The sequence below is a fragment of the Atractosteus spatula genome, chromosome 2 (genome assembly GCF_055471065.1).
Source record: "Atractosteus spatula isolate fAtrSpa1 chromosome 2, fAtrSpa1.hap1, whole genome shotgun sequence".
Classification (NCBI taxonomy): Eukaryota; Metazoa; Chordata; class Actinopteri; order Semionotiformes; family Lepisosteidae; genus Atractosteus; species Atractosteus spatula.
In genome coordinates, this window is record NC_142707.1 from 19,522,773 (window position 1) to 19,542,970 (window position 20,198).

Here is a 20,198-nt window from a genome sequence, read left to right on the forward strand (position 1 = left end):
AAAAGTGGGGCGTGCAAAATTATTCGGCCCCCTTGCATTAATACTTTGTAGAGCCACCTTTTGCTGCGATTACAGCTGCAAGTTGCTTGGGGTATGTCTCTATCAGTTTTGCACATCGAGAGACTGAAATTCTTGCCCATTCTTCCTTGCAAAACAGCTCGAGCTCAGTGAGGTTGGATGGAGAGCGTTTGTGAACAGCAGTTTTCAGCTCTTTCCACAGATTCTCGATTGGATTCAGGTCTGGACTTTGACTTGGCCATTCAAACACCTGGATACGTTTATTTGTGAACCATTCCTTTGTAGATTTTGCTGTATGTTTGGGATCATTGTCTTGTTGGAAGATAAATCTCCGTCCCAGTTTCAGGTCTTTTGCAGACTCCAACAGGTTTTCATCCAGAATGGTCCTGTATTTGGCTGCATCCATCTTCCCCTCAATTTTAACCATCTTCCCTGTCCCTGCTGAAGAAAAGCAGGCCCAAACCATGATGCTGCCACCACCATGTTTGACAGTGGGGATGGTGTGTTGAGGGTGATGAGCTGTGTTGCTTTTACGCCAAACATATCGTTTTGCATTGTGGCCAAAAAGTTCGATTTTGGTTTCATCTGACCAGAGCACCTTCTTCCACATGTTTGGGGTGTCTCCCAGGTGGCTTGTGGCAAACTTTAGACGAGACTTTTTATGGATATCTTTGAGAAATGGCTTTCTTCTTGCCACTCTTCCATAAAGGCCAGATTTGTGAGATGTAAGACTGATTGTTGTCCTATGGACAGACTCTCCCACCTCAGCTGTAGTTCTCTGCAGTTCATCCAGAGTGATCATGGGCCTCTTGGCTGCATCTCTGATCAGTCTTCTCCTTGTCTGAGCTGAAAGTTTAGAGGGACGGCCAGGTCTTGGTAGATTTGCAGTGGTCTGATACTCCTTCCATTTCAAGATGATCGCTTGCACAGTGCTCCTTGGGATGTTTGAAGCTTGGGAAATCTTTTTGTATCCAAATCCGGCTTTAAACTTCTCCACAACAGTATTACGGACCTGCCTGGTGTGTTCCTTGGTCTTCATGATGCTCTCTGCGCTTTCAACAGAACCTTGAGACTATCACAGAGCAGGTGCATTTATACAGAGACTTGATTACACACAGGTGGATTCTATTTATCACCATCAGTCATTTAGGACAACATTGGATCATTCAGAGATCCTCGCTGAACTTCTGGAGTGAGTTTGCTGCACTGAAAGTAAAGGGGCCGAATAATTTTGCACGCCCCACTTTTCATTTTTTTATTAGTTAAAAAAGTTTCAAAAATCCAATAGATTTCGTTCCACTTCACAATTGTGTCCCACTTGTTGGTGATTCTTCACATAAAATAAAAAATTTATATCTTTATGTTTGAAGCCTGAAATGTGGCAAAAGGTTGAAAAGTTCAAGGGGGCCGAATACTTTCGCAAGGCACTGTATACTGTACACACAATACACTGAAACAAATAACTGTTTTAAGAGGAAAATAAAAAAATACAAACTTTGTGATTTTTTTCCCCAGTTTATTATTTGCTTGACTTACATGTTGTCATATACTGTAAGCATTTTATTAGCTTTAGTTATCTAATTTTCACGAACAATGAAGTACTTACATAGTAATTCCATCTTTGTGATGCTCTCTTATAGGTGTTTGCCTATAGTAGTATACTGTACCTGCTTTTTCTGTTAAAATATCACTCTCATGTTGGTACAGGGAAATCTTAACTCACTTATTGCACTACAGTGCTACTTTTAGGACCACTAATGTCAAGTATATTCAATAGATTTCTGAGAAATCAGAACAACGCTGTTAGAATGAAAGGAACACAAATGTTTATACATGAAAAGGAAATAATAGGTTTCAACTCACTGTCTTCTTAGTTCAAAAGGGAACAGAGTGTATTTTGTTACCTTGGTATTTTCTTACAGGGTTGAAACTGAATAACCACGTCATTTTCCAGATCCCTAGCCAAGAATTTTATTTGGAGAGGCCCTCCAAATTCGTGAAAGCCCAACTTCCCTGGATACAGATCAATAGAAACATTAGATTACAATTTCAGAGGGAACATTGGTGGTACTGCACAGCACAGAAAATACTGAAAAGCTACGATGTTGTTTTCAGTCTTGAAGAGGCTTGACAAGGCCCGATTAGTAAAAGTGGAACTTCTGATCTTTTTTTCATTCAGAAATTTCTTATATTTTTATAACTCAAGATTAAGTTATCTTAATATCATTAATTATTAAAAACAAGTTACTGTATAAACAATTGTGCAAGTACAGTAATAAAAAATAACTGAGAATTGAAAGAACTGGAAACGTTACTAAGGAACTTAGTACAAATACAACTGCAATTGAAACACTTTGTTAGAAGTGCAGGGAAAATGACTTGGTGTATTTAATCTCTTAAATGGGCTAAAAGCTGGTTTGTGGATAGAAGAGATTTAAATTATTGGATCTGTAATGAAATTACATGACATCACATACAGTACTGTAGCTGGTTTGAAAAGACTAGCCTTGCTCTCAGGATCCACATAGCCACACATCTCTTAGTAATCTGTCTGGCAATATTCCACATCACCACTTCATCAAAGTAATGGTTCTAATTTGATTTTTAATCAGCATTCATTAAACATTGAAGTATGTTTCATTCTAGGAATTTCTTTGTACTGTAGCATAGTGCAGATGTCTTCTAGATTTACTCCCAGTTTGACTGAAATTGAGCCACTTGCATCTGTATTTTGTGGGATCCGTTATACAATCCCATCATAGCCGTGAATACCACACTTCTTTCCAGCGATTTGACATCCAAATGTCAGAGCCTCTTGCAGGCTTTTTCCTGAAGAGACCACAAAAGAGGATAAGGTAGAAGAATTTAACAACAATTGGTAAGAAAAGATAGCTCAAAATCTAATTTCAATACAGCAAAGAACTGTACATAAGACCTGCATGGGTCACTTATACAGTATGGTTTCTTCTTTCCTGGTGATTCCTTCTATATCTGTTTTGTACTTACAATTCATCACATTGATAATGTATTATCTGACTCTGTCAAGGAAGCTAATTTAACTTACAGCAACTTAACAAAAACTCATAACTGGAAAACCAAGATAATAAAACTAGTTATGAAATGCAGTGATCATCAATTCGCTACGTATTTTGTCTTATTTTTATACTACATTAATATTACTTGGAAAAATAAAACGGATAAATGTTTTCCATAAAAATCTAAGGAAACTTCTAAAAATGCTCTTGCTTATGTAAATAAACAGTTTATTGTAGATCCTCCAGATTCAAATTTCCAAATTAATAATCTCCCAAACTGGATGATAAACTCGATTCATGTACTCTTTTAGTACCTCCAGTACAAGAAACTGTTTAATACCGCATTTACTAGTTCAATACCGCCCTCTAATGGGCTTTTTGCATGATATATATATCAGATCTTATTTACGCGTTGAACCATAGAGTAAAGGAAACCTTTACTCAGTTTGAATCTTACCATGTTGCAACATCTTTTTGTAAACTGTACATTTCTACAAAATTTTACTTTTCTGCTTTCATCCTTTATCTATGAACCTTTTCTATCTCTTGTTCTTAACAAATATTAAAGACTTATGCCAGATAATGATCACATTCTCCTACCACAGGGATTTTATTTCCTGTATTGTCATCATTTAAACATTTTTGGACCACACTGATTGCTCCACCAACTGTTAGCTGTCTGATATCTTTCACAACTTCCAAAGAAACACCAAACTTGTAGTAGGATACTGCCCAGAATGGAACTGAAGGAATGGCAATTAACTTGCACTGTTAAAATGAGAATTTTGCATAGCTGCCAATGGTTGACTGTCCTTAAGAATGGAATATACATTTATTTGCTTTATTTCTGCTTTCCAGGAGCGGTCACGCCTGTATTAGTACAATGCGTGACATTCAAATTCAGCATGTGAGCCAGAATGATATCCACATGCTAGGAAATCTCTATCATCTCCTTTTTTATCAATTTTATCAACATCTAAATTTTTTCCCTATTCTGAGGTTTTTGCAAAAGGGTTAGAATACAGCATATTGCTTGCTTAAGACTTCTTAAGCAATAGAAATACAGAAATAAAGCAGTATAAATAAGTTAAACACTTCTGATGAACTAGCCTATAATAACAAAAGTAGATAATATTAATAACCGAGATTAATTTTTAATTCACCGTTGAAGGCAATTTTAGTGCAGAAAATCACCAGCCGCTCATCAGTTAAGATCTCTTACCAACCTTTTATTTCACAATAGTCTGCTTATTGCTTATTCTTCATAGATTTTTGCTTTGTTTCCTGACATTTCTGTCAATTATTTCTGTAAATATGGGTCCGTCGTTTAAAAAACAACTCTAGTAAATAATTTATCACTTCTAAATTGAAAGTCTAAAGTTATACCTGTCCTAATCATCACACAATTAACACCACCAAATGTGTTCGTTCATCTGTGCAGCACGCTGCCAAATTCATGAAGCAGGTTTTGTATCCTTACCGTTTGAGAGGGAAAAAATAACTGAGGCGTTGAAAGTGTCACCAGCCCCCAGAGTGTCTACGATTGCCTCAGGAGCAAAGGCATCTGAATGGATGACTGTTCCCTCAGGGCCCACTCCATCTGCCCCCATCTCTGCCCAGGCACAGATTAGCAGTGCCCTGCAGAAGAAAACGTGTAAAACAACCCATTGTCTTCCACAATGCAACACCTGGCCTGCACCCACTGTAGTATGTGAACCAATCTTTAAAGCAATAAATCACTGAAAAGAAAAGCCATGTGGTGGACATTCACTAAACTTCAAATACAGAGTTATTTCTCATTAATTCATTGGGTGTTCCTAAACCTCTTTTTCATAAGGCTAATTTTTTACAAATAGAACCCATTAAGCATTCAAACAATAAAGCACATCACAAATGGTAAAAATTCTTATACATTTTGCTGAAATCTTGCAATATTGATCAATTTACAGGGTCTTATACCATTTTCCAAGTGGAATTAGAGCACAGATACTGTATGTCATTCACTTAAATTTTGGCACCTATAAACAAATAAAAAATAACGCTGAAACATCTCACTACTTTATTTTTTCAGCACAGCTTATACAGTGCACTCCTGTATAAGTAGAATTCATACTACTGACAACATACTGTAGGAACATAAAACAGCATAACAAAATGAGCTATTGGATTAGAAAGTGCAAAGTCACATTTGTCACAAAAATAACTGAATTTCACAAAACTTGATGGTCATATTAATTCAAACCTCTATTATTTTAAATAAAATAAAACTAAAACAAATCAATGATAATATCCTGTGTTCTGGAAGCCAGTGGAAATATACTGTATACAGTACAGGTCTCCAAAAGTTTCCCTTTTTTATCTCCACAAGTTCAGGACTGGCTATGAAAGAATCCATAAAGTGCATGAAATGTCTACCACTTTCCACTGCAGTGTCCATTAGTCCAGTGTCCTGCCAGGAAGAGGATGCAACTATGGTTTACGAGACAAGTAGTTCGAGAGACAATGGTATATCCAAAGGCAACAGCTGGAGATCTCCAATAATAACTGGTATCTTCGTGATATAACACATTGAAAAAAACAATTCAACAACACCTGCATATTCTGTTCTGGAGTTGTTTTGTATATACTGTATGGGTCCTGAAGCCTTTGTTAAGATGAATCACGGGGGAATCATCAACTCCAACATGCACCTGGATATTATGGCAAAACTTCTGGTTCCTTCTGCCAAGAAGTTCAAGCTTGGCCGAAAAAGGCATGATAACAATCCAAAGCATAAATCCAAACTGAGGAAGAATGGTTTCTTCGAACAAATGTTCTTGACTGGCAGCCTCAGTTTCCAGACCTCAATCCAATTGAACATTTGTGTTTCAAACTCAAGAAAGCAGTTCATAAACAGACCAATTCTTACTTACTTACAGAATTGCCAAAATCACATAAACTTTGCGCACTACAAGAATAATTGTAACTACTCATTTGAATAATTATTGTCACAGGAAGATTTAGGGCTATGAACAAATATTACCTTTGTGTTTTCTTGACTTCACTTATGATAAATATGATGTTCCTCTGTGCAGTACTGTTAATATTAGGGTATGACATTCTTAACTATTTTTTCTGTAAGACACATCATTCAATCTGAAAACCTATCTACTTTATAATGCTTTTGTTCCTGTTTGATTGAGGGTATGACTAAATCTGGAGGACACTGTGTATCCAAGATGTAAATTCACATACAGTATATCAAAACTTACTGTATATTCAACTTGTGTTAGCTTTTTAAAAACTGAAGTGAACTGAATCACCCATGTTCTAGGCTGAAAAAGCTTTCACATGTGAAGTGCTTTTATGTAATGGTCTCTTTACCTACCCTTTCTTCACTTGACTGTAGAAACCCCTCAGGGCTTCGGCTGCAGAGTTATACCCAAAATGCCTGGCTACATCTTTACTGACGAACACCTGTGAGAAAATAAGAATGTAAAAGTATCTGCTACAGTGAGAATTCTTCCCTTCCGTCATTCTGCTCACAGCTGGAACAGATGCTACAATCTTGTTTTCAAATTAACATGGCAAAAGTAATTCTGTACTCCTTTTAACTTTTTAATACTTTTATTAAGCCAATACATCCAGCTGAGATCAACATCTCTTTTGAAAAGAAATTCCTAAACCAGAGGCCAGCTTTTCTAACAGTGACAGAACCATTTATTCACTAATTGTGGATGGTAATAAGAAATGATGTCCTACAAATCTGGTAAGGATCAGTTCCAGCTTAAGACTGTGATCTTACTCCTAAGCTCCACATGTTATAGTGCAGAATCCTACAAAAGTATGATGGGACATTGAAGTCTAAACAGCACTTTTTAACTATGAAATCAAATAATATTAATATCTCATGGAAAAAACATTACTGATAATTAAAAAATCTAAATATTTTATCCTTTGGGTCAATAAATAAAACACTAAAGTGGAATCTATTTTGAAGGCCAAAAAATACTGGAACCATTGGCTGGAATATGTTTATTGTTGTGTAACTAAACACTTATAAAAGAACTTTGAACATCCCATTAACCTGTCTCACTCTGACATCATTGTTTGAAGTCTGTAGGTAAAAAGAATAGCATAACCTGAAAACCAAAACTTTCTGTTATGATTTTGAGTGATTTTGAAGCTTAAAGCTCAATCAGGACTACAGCACAAAAAGTGGTCATACCAAAATCAACAATTTGGAAATACAAGCACCAGCTCTGTGGGTACTGTGTGTGAGCAAGCACAGACCTCAGTATCTGCTTTTAATTTGACTTCTTACAGTTTAGTAACACAAAAATGATCTTTGAATGAGCTTAATGTTTGTGAATTAATGTGTTCACTGTAACTTGTATTATTTTGTTTACTGCCATGACACCTAAAGACACTAAACTGTGAACAGATTAATAATATTGCTTTCACAGATGTGAACTCCACAGCTGGCTTCAATTATATATATTTTTTGCCGTTAAAGGACAAAAACATGTTTACATCAGAGCATGCTGGACTTTCAGCACCAGATGGCGCTGAAGGACAGAAGACACATTAAAACTAGAAAGGAGGGAGAAGCCAAAGAATATCCAAAAGGGAGTAATGTCAAACAACAGGAAAACAGAAATAAAGAAAGGATGAGGCAATTAGTTGCTCTTCTCTAAATGTTCAGAGCACTTTTCACAGCTGTGGAGTTCACATCAATGAAAGCAATATTATGAAGCTAACACATTAGTTAGTCGTCAATTATGATAGAACTGCAATCACAAGTACATCGCAACAGTAGGTGAAAACAATTCAGACGAATGTGACAACACTAGATACACAGTGTTCCTGAGAGACACCAAGGACAGAAAAGAATAAAGATGTAGCACTATATATCAAAGAGTATTCAGGCTTTAGTAACAAATTAAGATTTGCTTTTGGGGATCTTAAGTTACTTTTGAGATACAGTAGTTAAAAGGCAACATTCATCATGTTTAGGAACTGAAAGCAATGAAATTAGTTCAATTTATGTTAATGTAACAGAAACAAAACAAAAACCAACAGTTATGGGGTTCCGATGGCAGTGGTTGGGAACCCCTGCTCTAATGAAGTAATTTAAGATTTTTTTAAAAAAATAACTAATATTGTGATCTATTTTTAAATGTTATTATTTCATCTGCAATTAAATGTACAAATACGGGCAGTAATGTGTTTAAAAAATAATAAACTAAACAGGAAGTGTAAATAAGAGTCCACTACATATAGCTACATTAAATAATAAATGTACATTAAAGCCTACTGATTTCATGTACCTCTATATGGTGTATACTGATATTGTTAGGCCTAAGGATACATAATTTTATTGCATATACTGTATGTACTGTATAGTGTGCATCAATATTGCTGATAATGTAATTAAAGCACTTTACCACATCTCCATACTGAAAGAGCTGATACAGCTCTTCCCTGGTCTTCTCAATCTCCACAGAAATGGTAATTCGCTCTTCTGCTGTCACAGAGCTGTTGTATTCCTCCACATGTTTAATCATCTTCACCTGCTCCCCAGGATTACGACCCTATAGTCAGAAGATACAACACAGCACTTGTTCCTAATCCAGCTTTTGCTGTCAGCTAGTCACACCATTACTGAGCTGCTTGACAGAATCCAAACATGCTGTTTCCATCTGTTGTATGAACTAAGGCTCTAGGCTTGCTCACTGGTAGCATAGCATAGTTGCATGACAAGAAGTAGAAACCAAAGAAGATGAAACGTTGCTCGGCAAGTTTATTTCAAGTACACGGTATATGGAGGTATGTTTTCAGTTGAGAATCTAATTATGGTTTATGATGAATACAAAGAAGGAATTCACGGACTCTAAGCATCTTCAAAATGAGCAAAACTCTGGCAACACATTAACAGATTAACATTAACACATTAACAAAACATCAATCAATCAAAATAGAATTCTCTTACTGTGCATTAATGCTTATTTCTTACCATCTTCATCAGGATAGTTAATTCCAAAAGTGTCAATGTGTTAGCCAGTTTTCTAAAGGCTTCCACTGCTGGATTCAGAACAGTATTTCAGAACACTATTTGTAATATTTGGGGTAAATGCCATACCTACTTTAATATACAGTAATAATAATATAAACTTTATTTTATACAGTGCTACACAGAATGACAATAACAAATAAAGAACATACACAAGATACGTGCAATGAGAATACACAAAGAGTGGAGACAGTAGATGGGGGTACTGAATATATTAGAAGCAGAGGAGAACAGAACCAGTTAAGGAAAGGCTTTGAATCTAGATTTGAAGGAGTTTAGAGAAGGTGACTCTCTGAAATCCTTGGGGAGAGAGTTCCAGAGCTTTGGGGCATAACAGGAGAAGGTCCTGTCACCCATAGAGTGTAGATGGGCTTGAGGGACAGATAGGAGACCAAAATTAGAAGAGTGAAGGTTGGGAGGTGGGGAGTAGGACGATAGTAGCTCAGACAGGTACTGAGGTGCCAAGCCATACAGAGCCTTATAGGTGAAGATGAGGATTTTGAAGTTGACACGAACCGTGACAGGAAGCCATTGCAAGGACTCCAGGATAGGAGTAATGTGAACACTTGCACTAGACCTGGTCAAAATTCTGGTTGCCGAATTTTGGACATGCTGGAGTTTGTTCAATGTGGATTAAGAAACCCCAGCGAGTAGAGCATTACAGTAGTCAATTTGGGAAAACACAAATGTGTTGATTAGCTTTTCAGCCACAGTTAGCAATAACATAGGACATAATCAAGCGATATTTCTGAGGCGAAAGAAAGATGTTTTGACAATACAGTATGTTGCACATGTGGGTTGAATGTCAAGCCTGAATGTCACTCCCAAATCTTTCAAGCTTTGTCATATGTGGAATTGGAGGGTAACAAAACAAATTAAATTTCTTGTGTCAGCATCAAATAATCTAATAATACAGAATTTGGCCAAATGCAAGACTTGAAGATTGTGTGGTATTAAATTGTGGTTTAGGCTGTTGTGTACCAAGTTGATGATATTGGATGGAACCTACAGGAGAGGCTTGACTGTCATATCTCTCCTAGTGCTTAACTATTAAAAAATAGGTGGACCTAATATACTGTAGTAGCCAGTGCTGTCAGTTTTGGTTTCAGTTTTGGTTTCAGAACCAAACATTCCAAGCAGCTTTAGCTGGTTAGGGTTACTTGTGAGGATCTATTTGGAAAGTGAGCCTTGTTGACACATACAGTAAGCGTTTTATAGTACCTTGCAGTTCAAAGTGGGTTATAACGATGAATTAAGATTTTAACTGAGCTTTCTAAAGGGTTGTGAAAGATGACAGAACTTGCATTTCTACAAGAAACATAGTATAGAAAACTACTGTAACTAAAACTCTGCTATGCAATTAATTTTCTCACCTCCCAATGAATCCATTTGTACTTGGTGAGATCCACCTTTTGGAAATCATCAGCTGTTACATCAGGCAAATTCCTGACCACAGTCAGAAAATAAAGAGAAGATACAAACATTTTTCACATTTGAGTTATGAAAACTATGTTAATTGTTGCCCCTTTTTTCATACCTTTGTGTTTCTTGATATAGTTGCAGCTCTGTATTTTTACAGTATATCATTATCAGTAAATGATGAACAAATACTCCAGAGCACAGCACTAAGAAGATTATCTACAAGAAGTAAAGTATAAAGAGTTTCACCATCTTCATATAATTTATAAGAATATGAAGGGCAAAACATTTCTTCTTATAAAACGCTTAAGCCCAATATGATTAAAAGTCATTGCAATTTCAACACAAAGTTGAAATTACAACTTTGAAAATTTTATAGCTTCATAAGGTCTCCCCAACAAAGTGCCTCATTATTATGAAACCAATTCAAACAACAATAAAGTATGAAAAAATATGAAAGTTACTGTAAATATAATTTCATTGTTATGCAAAATGTAGTGCACTGACAAAATTTAAATATGTTTGTGAAGGTTTCATTTTTTTATTTAAACCTTAAAGCCAGATTACTCAAAAACAGAGCAAATTCTCATTTTCAATTATGTCCTGGACAGTACACATACTGTATATATTGTACTACAGGGCATTTACTGCAATCTGATGGCCATAACCTTGCCCAGGGGTACAACAGCAGCATAATACTTCACAACACTCCAGTCTGAACTGCAGAGCCCTATTCACTACTCTACACTGGAGCAGTATTTGCTTTGCGTGTTTCTAAAGGAACACAGATTAATCAAATATTTTTCAATTAGACTCTAGAGTGAAGATGCTTTTCATGGTAATAACAAACGATAGGTCAAGTTAATGACACAAAAAATATGAAATACTTAAATTATAACTTAGCTCTATATGTTATAAGCAAGACATATAGAGGGAGTTTTTCACTAAATTTAAATTTATGTGCTAAATCATTCAGATGTTTATAGTTATTCAGATGTTTTTTCCTTTAAAAAAGGAAACTTAAAACTGTCAGCCATCTGTGCTTGGATACCTCTCCTTATGTACAAATTACACAATTCTGCAGTCATGTTCACTTATATTAAGAGTAAGACTAAAAAAACAATTACTTATACTTGCAAAACAGAATTGAAAAAAAGTTAGTTTAGACACCAATTTTTGATTTTCCAAATTCACGTAATTCTCATGGACTACATCCAGAGAAAAAGTCATACTTTAATCTATATGATGCTATACAATATCTGCTGAGTTCACTGTCTTTCTCACACCCAAAGAAGGCTCCACAGCCGAAACGTTGTGTTTCCTTTCTTCTCTTGTCAGCATGGTATAAACCTTAACTTGTTCTTTTGCAGCCTAAGCATGCTGACACAGCTACCTACTTGAAATATTTTAATCTCTACTCTTACATTATTGTTCACCATAATAATTAGTTTATGTTACATATAATTTATTTTTAAATAACAATTTAGTTTGATTTATTCCCTTACCTTCTTTTATTTAAGCCTATAAAACAGAGCGTAATACACCTTGTAGATAAAAGTTATTAAACAATTGTGCTGTGGTTCTGGCTTACTTTCATTAGTTTCCCCAATTACTGTAATTGAAACTGAAAAATTAACCAGATACAAACGCTGATAGGTAATCAAAATTGATTAAGTCAATTACTGTAGAAATTGTGATGTTTGGCAGGCATACTGATTTTGATTTTTAATTGGCATGCAGGTACACAGTGCCACAGCAGAGATAGACAGTAACATACATGTGAAGTTCTCAATCTTTGTCTTATTGGATTTTTTTTTATCTGTAAATCCCCTTCATGAAAAACTATAGCATATAAATATCACTCAGCCGTGCAGTTTTACAGCAGGGTTATAGGGTCTCACATCATATGACAAGCACCCTACTCACAGATGTGATTTGACCCATTTTCAGGCTTTAAGTACTTGATTCAATCATCAAATGAATAAAAACTCATATTTTCTACTATGTGTATGGTGTGAAACATGTGTCTGTCTACAGTATGTCTACTGACTATAAGATCAAGCAGCCTTTATACAAACAAACCTAAGCAGCGGGACCTACTTGTAATTGCTTGTTACTATTCTGCCTTGCTACAAAATCCTAAAAAATCTTCACACTAAGACCTGTAAGATTAATCAAAAGGATAAAACAATAATAAAAGTCAATCTGAAGCCAATTTCCCATCCCGATATACAGTATTTACAGTCACCAATATCAGCTATCTTGCCATCTCTGCAGTGGCACTGAATACATTCTGCTGCCAAAACGGTCAGTTTTGCGGTTGGCAAGACCAACAAGCCGTCTTACGTGTCGAAGAGAACGACAGTGCGTGAGCCACTGGGGGGACAAACGACACAACAGGCACAAGGAGTCACCCCTTCCCTCTGCCACGCCACCCCCGACACTTCAATATCACGCCTCTTAAAATCATCCACTATAAAGCTTTTCAGAGAGAGACATAAAGAGAAAGAGAATACATGACATGCTGTGCACTCCCCTAAAGCCATAGGAAAAGGAGTGGGAAGGCGGCTTTGAGGTCCAGAGGCAGCACACCTGCTTTTAAAGAGAGCCACATTAGAAAGTAAGAAGCAAACAGAATGTTATTACTGTACCTGCTCATAGTCAGTCAATATTTTCAGTTCATGAAGGTGAAGTGAACTTATGCTCCTTATGGATTTTCCTCGTCATAAATAACTGTAGTCTGAATTACCAAAAAGGCTGTTGTGCTCACATCTTTAGATCAATGTTAAAAAGTACAGGGTATTATTTCAATGCTGTGTTTTAAAATAAGCATCATTTGCTTTTTCTCCCCTCCGTTATCTGTTCCCACATACTGTATGTTGGCACACATATTTGTCATGAATTGCTTCCACTGTATACTGGCATGCAATGTACTGTAAATGAAAATTAAATAATAAATAAATAAACTTGAGAATAATAATAATAAACTTGAGAAAGACACATAAGAAGAACGCTACCAATGCAAAATTTTGTTCTGGAATAACAAAATCATTAGTTTGCTGTTTTATCCTAATTCACACATGATTTAGGAGTCTTTTCTAAAGTGCTAAGAGTCACTGAATTTCATTTTATGAAGAGGATTTTGAACCAGATAGTTTTAGCAGTAATATCAAAACGAGTTCACCATGAATGTCAATCAAGAGCCTGATGCACAATAAAAAAATGTATTTTTTAAAAAACAGGTAGCACATCTGTTCCCACATGTATGCATTTATATTTCAACAGCAATTTAAATACAATTTACAGTGAAATTATCTTTATCTTCTTAAAGCTTATTAAATTCAGAGCTTATCTGAAAAATAAAATCCAATTCAACATCTGAATATTTCAGTAAGAATGTTCTTCTTAAGCATTACAAGAGTTCTGCTCTGGCTAGCTCTGGACAATTAACATAGAGTCAGAGATGCAACCATGCAAATCGGTATTCATCACCAATCTAAAAAGCTACGCTCATAATCAGTAAAGTTATTAGTGACAAATCATTTGCTAAAACATTCACTAAACAAATATTTAAAAAATAACATCCAAGCACACATGGCTGCTCAGTGTAGCTAAGGCTCCTCAACACCATAAGTTCACACAACTCTTAGGAAGCAAATGCTTTCTACATGCTGTGCTTTCTCACGGACCTAGTCTCACCATTACTGCAGTTCAATCTACAAAACATTGCCCCTGGAAAACATATTTTCCCTTTAAAAACAAAAGCATCCCTGTCATCCTCTAAAAAGCCTATTAATTTTTCCTTCTCTGTTTTATACCCTAAGGAATTTAGGAGATGTCATTTTTATTTCAATGTTGAAGGTACTGTACTGATTCAATTTAGAAATATCTATTCATTAATATACAGTATGTCCTCCCCATTTGAAATTGGGCTTTTTTGCTTTGACCTCACAACCCATTCACCCACAAGGTTTGAATTAGAAAGTGAAGATAAACCCTTGTGTCTTAACTGTCCATCAACTTAATAATCTTTTCACACACTACAAACTTGTCAGTGACGTACAGGAGATTCAACACTGAGCGTAGGAGAGGCACATCCCTCACTGATGCCTCCATAAGCTTGCAGGTGCTCTTCGAGCCACAGGGGTCACTCTTTCACTGAAAGCTGAAAGCTCTGCTTGGCTAACTCAAGCCCCACCTCCAGCAGTTCTGAGCCAGCTGAGTGCTATCTCTTGAGAAATCCCTGTCACAATCGACTACTGACATGACCCAGGCTTGAACCCACGAAACATAAATCATCAAGCTCAGTTTGTGCTTGAAATAAGCCTTCACTAGTTAAGCCACTGAGGAACCTGCAGCTTTTTTCCCCACAGAGTTGGCAAAATACATCACTGAAAGGTTCTTCTAATGCTAGAATATTATTTTACATGTTCCTTATAGTCAGAGCAAGAGTCACAAAATCAGGCTTAAGTAACAATGTGCCTTCAGTATTTTAGTTGACACCAGGTCAAATGTGACCTGAAATACAAGAAAAGACCACTAAATTAAAACTGCAAACAAAGGATGATTCTGAAGATCTTTTTAAAATAACAATCCTGTCAAGGTTCAGAAATCATGTAATGGAATTTCTTGTCCTTGATAAATACTGAAATTTTATCTTTAAATTAAATAAATGATCTAATCTTAAAAATATAGATACTATGATTTCAGCATCACTATAAAGACTGCATCAAACCTGGATTCCAGTTAACTATAAACTATAACCTCTTGGGCTGAAAAGCTTATAAATATCTGTTAGTATCTAATTATTTTCTGAAGAAGAATAAGGTTTAGTTGTGCTGGAGTAGAAAGGGGATAGGCTAGAGCATATTATGATTAACGAGGTCATGGAGGAACAAGCAAGCATCAATCGCAAGGCAGGGTACATCCTGGACGGGACACCGCACCGCAGACACATACAGCCAGTTAACCTCACTTTGGACATGTCTTTGGACTGTGGGAAGAAATCGGGGATGACATACAGTACAAACTCCACGCAGAATATCCATATTGTATATCTTCATACAATCATTTAATTGTACTCTTCAGTGTAAGCAAATTGTCTTTCCAACTTCTCCCTTAAGGTACTACAGTATGTAATATACTTAATTCTAGTACTACTACTTTTTGCATTCAAGTCAATATGCTGAAGCCTATAGAGCCTATATACTGTAAAGACACACACCCAAAAAAGAGATCATCCTTTTAACACATAGTGTACAGTAGTTACAATTAATGGTGTAAGACCTGTTCACAGAGAATAAACATAACCTACCCCCACAAACCTGTTCATATGCAGTATGGTACGGCTCCCATTCCTCAAATTGCTGATCACTATGGAGGATGGGAAAGAACATCCTGAATGCTCCGCAAGGAGAGAAGTGTCAATCTTATACCTCCGGAAGTCATCCAGAACAAAACTGCACAACAGCAGCCCAAGGCACAAGGGGAACAGAGAGGCAATAAAGAGCAAATCATCCATAATTGTGTACGTCCTTTATGATGAGGATCTACTACAACCCTCCCGAAGGTCTACAACTCACCTCATTTCCTTTCCCTCTAAAATGTAAAAAGAAAGTAGAGACAGCAGCAAAAAATTTGAACACAAGATATACTTACTTTTTCTCTGGAATATCTTCTGAATGATAAACACAGGCTTAAATAATTCCAATTCTAATTCATTTCATACATCTGATCTCCCACAGGAATGTAATGTACAATAGGCAACATTTCACTATATTTCACTCCCCATTACAACCAAATAGTCCCTCATTTCTAATACTATACTGTGATACCCTAAAACTGGCCATTAGAGTTTTGGCTAATTTAGCATAAGTAATACTAAGACATTTAAACTGAATGGCTCCTGATACATTATAATAAGTGTAAAGGGAATAATAATTTTCCAGCTTCTTGTTCAAACTGAAGGATACTATTAAATCCAATGCCTAAAAGGGACTTACTGTACATTCAAAACAATCTTTTAATGTCAATACTTGATAAAAAAAAGCTACTACAGTACTGTATGTATGAATATGAATTCACAATGGGGAGTTTTTATTCTTGAATATGAGGCAAGGAAAATTACCTGGACAATCAGCAAACACCTTTATTGCAGAAGATAAAGATTAAACAATGGAAAGTATATCCTTACACTAGTGAAGCCATCTACTGTATAGCATCTCTTCAAAAGAATGACCAATTATATGTACTGTATATATACAAACAGACACTTGCTAACAGCAGTCAGTTCAGACATACTGTACTGTACAGTATATAAGCACAAAAGAGGAACCCTGCCCTGCAAAATCCATGTTGGTCTGACTTGACTTCAAATTGTAAAAGGAGAAAACTGAATCCTAAAGCAGAAATAATGTATTCAAACCCTTAATTGAACCCTTTAATTGAACAGATTTTGATCTAGCATACTGTATATTATGCAGGACTTATTGTTGCACTTGCATAAAATAGTATATTGATATAATAGTAACCAATGTGCAGTACATTGAACAAGATAATTTGTTCTCCATTAAATAAGCATTCTGGGGTTTGTGATTACAACCTTTTTTTCTGAGGATAAATATTTTATACATGCTTAAGTATGGACATTTATTTTCTCCAATAATGCATTTGAGGTTAGTTTTACAATGAAATAATTGGAGAGGTGTGAATTTACATTGCCTTTATTAACTGAGGAAGCCAACACATTTTGAAAGGTCGGTTTAACAAAAGTCGGTTTACAACAATACTGTAGGAGTTCAGTGTATAAAAATGAACCTATTTCTCACTTTATCACCATGGCATAGTATCCTATCCTCCACCTAAATCACTCTGTGGTAGAAGGTTTTATCTCCTCTGCTAAATGTGAATCCCTTAGTTTGCTACTGTTTTTATAAAGTTTTGTTTTATGACCTATTTCATAACCTTAGTCTTTAACATATTCAGTTTATAAGTATGACACACAGTAGTTCAACATACTGCAGCAGTTAAAGGCATCAATATTCAGATTGTATTAAGGTGTAGGTGTAGAAGGTGTAGATTATATTAATCAAGGGTGGTCCATGCTATTAAGACCCACTGTCCGCAGGTTGCTAACTACAGGGCCACCTACAGAAAAGAGAGAAGCCCATCACTTCATGTGTAAACAATAAAGTGCACCGTGGCCAACTGACATGTGTCTGTTCAGGACCATGAGGGATGGAGCTAGCCAATACTATTTTAAGAAAAGTTAAACAGACATCAAAATGGCTGAAACATTCCAATTCAAAACATACATGCTCCATTGATATCAAATCCTTAGCCTAATTTGTGGTTACAGAATAGACTGTGTCTGTTAAACATTTACAACGTAATCATATGTGATTGCTTTTGAATATCACTTTTCATCTTAAAGGATTTGAACTGTAGAAGAAGATCCAGATGATCTTCAGTTGATGTGCAAGTGATGCGTGGCAACTATTGCTCATCAGATCAAGTTAAAAAAGTAATAAATTACTTTTCCACTGAGGAAATTACTGATCTGCTGAGTGGAAATCTAGGCAGTTTATGTTGTGCAAGCATGTATTAGATTTTGGCAATAAAACATAAATAAGTACCCTTACAAAAGAGTGTCCTTAAATACTAATATTTACTAAGTATTACTAATTACTAAGTATTTTAATTATCTTAGTGAATTACTTAGATATGGTAAACCCTCAGTTTAACAGACTAATAGGGAGGAAGGGGAGTCTGTTATTGGCGAATATCTGTTAAATCATGAATGACGTTTTTTTTCCAATTTCACAATTACAGTATGTGAGAAATATATATATATACTGTATGCTTGCTGGATCTTTTGACTTATTTTTAACATTTGCAATCAACACAGCCAAAGAAAAATGTAACTGTGCCTTTTATTATAAATATACTGTACAAGCTCTTTATTTCACATGTTGCAAATATACTGTACTGTATAAAATTCTGCTAAAGCATAGGAAACACTAGCCCATCTAGTGTAAGCAACTGACCTATCCCTGTATGAAACCACTGATATACCTGAATTTCAAACCTAAGTAATATATAACATTATTATATTATTTGAGCATTCACATTATTGCAGGGAAATTCCCCTTTAGCAGATTTTGTCCATTAAATCCAAAGCATGTTAAACTGAGGGTTTACTGTGTATTTTTTGTGTCTTCTGCAAATTATGTGGCCTAGAAGAACTAGAACAAAAAACTTGCTAGCAAAGTTTTGGATAGCATACAAAATGTAGTTTTACAGAGCTATATCCTGTTTCACAGCCATTTCTAGAAGAAGTGCAATTGTGGTACTTACTCGGCCACTGGGCCTGGAGCCAGAGAGCCCATAAACGCACACGGTGCCCCCAGGAGAGAGAGAACTGTGCAGGAATTGGAGGCATTGCCACCACGCTGCCATCTTTGTGACAAACACCTTGATGAAGAAACACAAGCTGTCACTTTTTGTAAGTATGCCGTAAATGCTGTGAACATGCAGGGTTTACAATATGGTTTACACATTAATTCTCCTTTATAATAAAAAATGACCCTGCTTGCTTAATTCCCAAGTAAATAAAGCTTTGATTTCATAACAGTGAAATGTCTCATGGCTATGCCACCACTGAAAAAAATGTAAATACTTCCAGAAGACTATACTTATTTAAGAGTAAACAACTTATAATAAAATAATGAACTGAAAGCACTTGACCATCCTGTGATCAACAGTTTATTACAGCTGAGATTTAAAGTGTCCTGGAAATGTTCAAGTACTGCTTTGTGCAGCACCATCTGCCAATGCTGTCACAAGCACGAGCACTGCAATCAGGCACATGACTGCTGTAACCCTATCCAAAAAAAAAATACAAAAGGAACACTGAAATCTCAGAATACTAGATAACTTTATTATTCATCTGATAATCTCAATGTTTATTTTGGCATATGATAAGCAGAAATTTACAGTGCTTTTTAATATCAGTGCTTGCCATACTGAACAATGCATCCCTATCTAGTCCAGGCTTTCGATTTCGTCTTCCCCTAATGTTTTTCTTCATTCGTGTATACTGTACCTCGACTAAAAATGACATCTACAGTATATTCACGAGACTTGAAAGTGCGTATTGTGTATGCAGCTTTTACTTGCTAGTAGTATGCTTGGTAATATGCACAGGCTGTACTGTAATAACGCAGTGAATGCAAGCTACTGTAAATCCACAGACCCTAAACACAAATCAGAAACACATCATGTTAAACTTTCACAGGTGATACAGTTGTAATTTCTTTGTTATTTCTAAATTTCCATACATGAAAAACACTGTGTCATTTCTGGCAGGAAAACACAGACTGTCAAAACACTGCTACTGTATAACCGTCACGTGGTAAAATGTACATCTCTAGCGGAAGGTGCTGAACTATTCAGACTGCTGTATTTGTTGTTTTAACAACCAAATAGCACATGCACAGCCCTTGTAGCATCCTGCCAAACCTTGTGTCGGTGTCTTCTTCCGGGTATTTGTCCACGACATTGATGATATCCAAGCATACTAAACCGATACACAAGATCCTTTTATCCCCCATTTCTCTCGTATAAAATGTATAACGTGGACTTCGGAAGACAAGGTGTCCCTGTTACATAATTTG

The 20,198-nt window shown here is 35.9% G+C and overlaps 1 protein-coding gene across 5 annotated transcripts; it reads right to left on the bottom strand.

Moving 5' to 3' along the window:
- Positions 1-1,512: 1,512 nt before the first annotated feature.
- khk (ketohexokinase) lies at positions 1,513-20,184 on the bottom strand. 5 transcript variants are annotated; one of them, XM_088909117.1, is made up of 10 exons: positions 20,044-20,184; positions 18,880-18,996; positions 15,849-15,983; positions 12,871-13,005; positions 10,479-10,551; positions 8,480-8,626; positions 6,421-6,509; positions 5,646-5,774; positions 4,534-4,691; positions 1,514-2,847 (listed from the first exon to the last, which is right to left on the bottom strand). In XM_088909117.1, the coding sequence occupies exons 1-10, from the start codon at positions 20,133-20,135 to the stop codon at positions 2,762-2,764; spliced, it is 1,161 nt and encodes a 386-aa protein (XP_088765243.1). In that variant the 5' UTR covers positions 20,136-20,184; the 3' UTR covers positions 1,514-2,761. The 5 variants fall into 5 exon arrangements, with proteins under 5 accessions (XP_088765223.1, XP_088765234.1, XP_088765224.1 ...); XM_088909097.1 differs by lacking the exon at positions 5,646-5,774 and having other exon boundaries at positions 1,513-2,847; XM_088909108.1 differs by lacking the exon at positions 5,646-5,774 and having other exon boundaries at positions 1,513-2,847; positions 15,849-15,897; positions 20,044-20,177.
- Between the last annotated feature and the right edge of the window lie 14 nt (positions 20,185-20,198).